Source organism: Schistocerca serialis, chromosome 5, assembly GCF_023864345.2.
Source record: "Schistocerca serialis cubense isolate TAMUIC-IGC-003099 chromosome 5, iqSchSeri2.2, whole genome shotgun sequence".
NCBI classification, from domain to species: Eukaryota; Metazoa; Arthropoda; class Insecta; order Orthoptera; family Acrididae; genus Schistocerca; species Schistocerca serialis.
The window spans coordinates 408,303,846-408,306,863 of record NC_064642.1 but is presented as its reverse complement, the minus strand read 5'-3'; the positions used below and the strand labels follow the sequence as shown (position 1 = coordinate 408,306,863).

The 3,018-nt window shown below is 63.2% G+C and overlaps 1 protein-coding gene across 1 annotated transcript; it reads left to right on the top strand.

Moving 5' to 3' along the window:
- Nucleotides 1-855: 855 nt before the first annotated feature.
- Nucleotides 856-2,595, top strand: LOC126481971 (uncharacterized PE-PGRS family protein PE_PGRS54-like). Its single transcript, XM_050105936.1, has one exon. The coding sequence runs from the start codon at nt 856-858 to the stop codon at nt 2,593-2,595; it is 1,740 nt and encodes a 579-aa protein (XP_049961893.1).
- The last annotated feature ends 423 nt before the right edge of the window (nt 2,596-3,018 follow it).

The window sequence follows — 3,018 nt, the reverse complement described above, 5'->3', positions numbered from 1 at the left end:
TCTTTCTGCAATTTCGTCTTTTAATCTGCATTCACAGCCAATAAATAATGGTAACAAACGAAAATGCTCTGGAATTATTATGCAATTTAAAATTGGGTTTCAAAATTTGTACTAGCATTACATTATCTATAGACACCTTCTGGTATCTACATGTCTCTTCCATATGTACAATTTTTGTGATGCTTAAACCAATTATTAAAAATGATTAACTTGGGCTCTGCGCAAAATTTTACCAGATTTTATTCCTATCCCCCAGTCTACCTTCTTCTGCTATTTTTCTTCTCTTTATTTTGCTGCTACTGAATTAGTGCCCCTTTACAGTTAAATTTTTCCATTTCCTTTAACCATGTGAATAACTATCTCATCACATATTCTTTACAATCTGCCCATTTGCAGAACTAGTCAGCATTTAAACATTTACTACTAGCGTACATTTCAGTTTATATGTATCTTGGCTACAATATTGTGTTCATCATGCTGCTCATAGTACCTTATGCATATCCATTTCATTTTTCTTTTTACATAAAGTAAGAAGAAGGCGACCACTCGCCTATATCTGACTGATGCATTTTGCATAGAAATATGTAGGAGGAGGCGGGGGGTGGGAGGAGGCGGGGGGTGGGAGGAGGCGGGTGGTGGGAGGAGGCGGGGGGTGGGAGGAGGTGGGGGGTGGGAGGAGGCGGGGGGTGGGAGGAGGCAGGGGGTGGGAGGAGGCGGGGGGGCAGGAGGCGGGGGGAAGGGGTTAATGGGGGAGAAGGGGGTGAGAGGTGGGTAGTGAGGGAGGAGGTGCTGAGAGAAGGGGGAGAGTGCGAGGGTTGGAAAATAGGTGCTGGGGGGTGAGGGGGAAGGAAATTTATGTGGGTGGTGGGGTTGAGGGGGAGGGGGAGTGAAGCCTCCATAGGTGGTGAGGGTGAGGCGGTGGGGGTGGGAAGCGTCCGTGGGTGGTGGGGGCGAGGGGGAGGGAAGCGTCCGTGCGTGCTGGGGGTGAGAGGGAGGGAAGCCTCCGTGGGTCCTGGGGGCGAGAGGGAGGGAAGCCTCCGTGGGTGGTGGGGGCGAGAGGGAGGGAAGCCTCCGTGGGTGCTGGGGGCGAGAGGGAGGGAAGCCTCCGTGGGTGCTGGGGGCGAGAGGGAGGGAAGCCTCCGTGGGTGGTGGGGGCGAGAGGGAGGGAAGCCTCCGTGGGTGGTGGGGGGCGAGAGGGAGGGAAGCCTCCGTGGGTGGTGGGGGCGAGAGGGAGGGAAGCCTCCGTGGGTGGTGGGGGCGAGAGGGAGGGAAGCCTCCGTGGGTGGTGGGGGCGAGAGGGAGGGAAGCCTCCGTGGGTGGTGGGGGCGAGAGGGAGGGAAGCCTCCGTGGGTGGTGGGGGCGAGAGGGAGGGAAGCCTCCGTGGGTGGTGGGGGCGAGAGGGAGGGAAGCCTCCGTGGGTGGTGGGGGCGAGAGGGAGGGAAGCCTCCGTGGGTGGTGGGGGCGAGAGGGAGGGAAGCCTCCGTGGGTGGTGGGGGCGAGAGGGAGGGAAGCCACCGTGGGTGGTGGGGGCGAGAGGGAGGGAAGCCTCCGTGGGGGGGAGGGAAGCCTCCGTGGGAGGAGGGGGAGAGGGGGAGGAAAGCTACCGGCAGTGGAGGGGGCGAGGGGGAGGAAAGCCACCGTGGGTGGTGGGGGCGAGAGGGAGGGAAGCCTCCGTGGGTCCTGGGGGCGAGAGGGAGGGAAGCCTCCGTGGGTGCTGGGGGCGAGAGGGAGGGAAGCCTCCGTGGGTGCTGGGGGCGAGAGGGAGGGAAGCCTCCGTGGGTGCTGGGGGCGAGAGGGAGGGAAGCCTCCGTGGGTGCTGGGGGCGAGAGGGAGGGAAGCCTCCGTGGGTGCTGGGGGCGAGAGGGAGGGAAGCCTCCGTGGGTGCTGGGGGCGAGAGGGAGGGAAGCCTCCGTGGGTGCTGGGGGCGAGAGGGAGGGAAGCCTCCGTGGGTGCTGGGGGCGAGAGGGAGGGAAGCCTCCGTGGGTGGTGGGGGCGAGAGGGAGGGAAGCCTCCGTGGGTGGTGGGGGCGAGAGGGAGGGAAGCCTCCGTGGGTGGTGGAGGCGAGAGGCAGGGAAGCCTGCGTGGGTGGTGTGGGCGTGGGGGAGGGAAGCCTCCGTGGGGGGGGAGGGAAGCCTCCGTGGGAGGAGGGGGCGAGGGGGAGGAAAGCCTCCGTGGGAGGAGGGGGCGAGGGGGAGGAAAGCCACCGGCAGTGGAGGGGGCGAGGGGGAGGAAAGCCACCGGCAGTGGAGGGGGCGAGGGGGAGGAAAGCCACCGGCAGTGGAGGGGGCGAGGGGGAGGAAAGCCACCGTGGATGGTGGGGTGAGGGGGAGGAAAGCCACCGTGGGTGGTGCGGGCGAGGGGGAGGAAAGCCACCGTGGATGGTGCGGGCGAGGGGGAGGAAAGCCACCGTGGATGGTGCGGGCGAGGGGGAGGAAAGCCATCGTGGGTGGTGCAGGCGAGGGAGAGGAAAGCCACCGTGGGTGGTGCGGGCGAGGGGGAGGAAAGCCACCATGGGTGGTGCGGGCGAGGAGGAGGAAAGCCACCAAGGGTGGTGCAGGCGAGGGGGTGGGAAGCCTCTGTGGGTGGTGCGGGTGAGGGGGTGGGAAGCCTCTGTGGGTGGTGCGGGTGAGGGGGAGGGTAGCCTCTGTGGGTGGTGGGGGTGAGGGCGTGGGAAGCCTCTGTGGGTGGTGGGGGTGAGGGCGTGGGAAGCCTCTGTGGGTGGTGGGGGTGAGGGTGTGGGAAGCCTCCGCTGTGGTGGGGGTGAGGTCGTGGGAACGCTCCGTTGTGGTGGGGGTGAGGGTGTTGAAAGCCTTGGTGGTGGTGGGGGTGAGGGGAAGGGAAGCCTGCGTGGGTGGTGGTGGTTGGGAGGAGGGAAGCCTGCATGGCTGGTGAGGGGGAGGGGGAGGGAAACCTGAGTGGGTGGGGGATTGGCAGGAGAGGGGGAGAATGTAAGGAGAAGACAGTGCACAACCTACTGGAATGGAAAGAGTGGTGTGTAAAAAACAGAAGAGAAAATAT

Excerpts from the sequence above, each read along its gene's own strand:
- LOC126481971 (XM_050105936.1), top strand. The coding sequence starts at position 856 with ATGTGGGTGGTGGGGTTGAGGGGGAGGGGGAGTGAAGCCTCCATAGGT.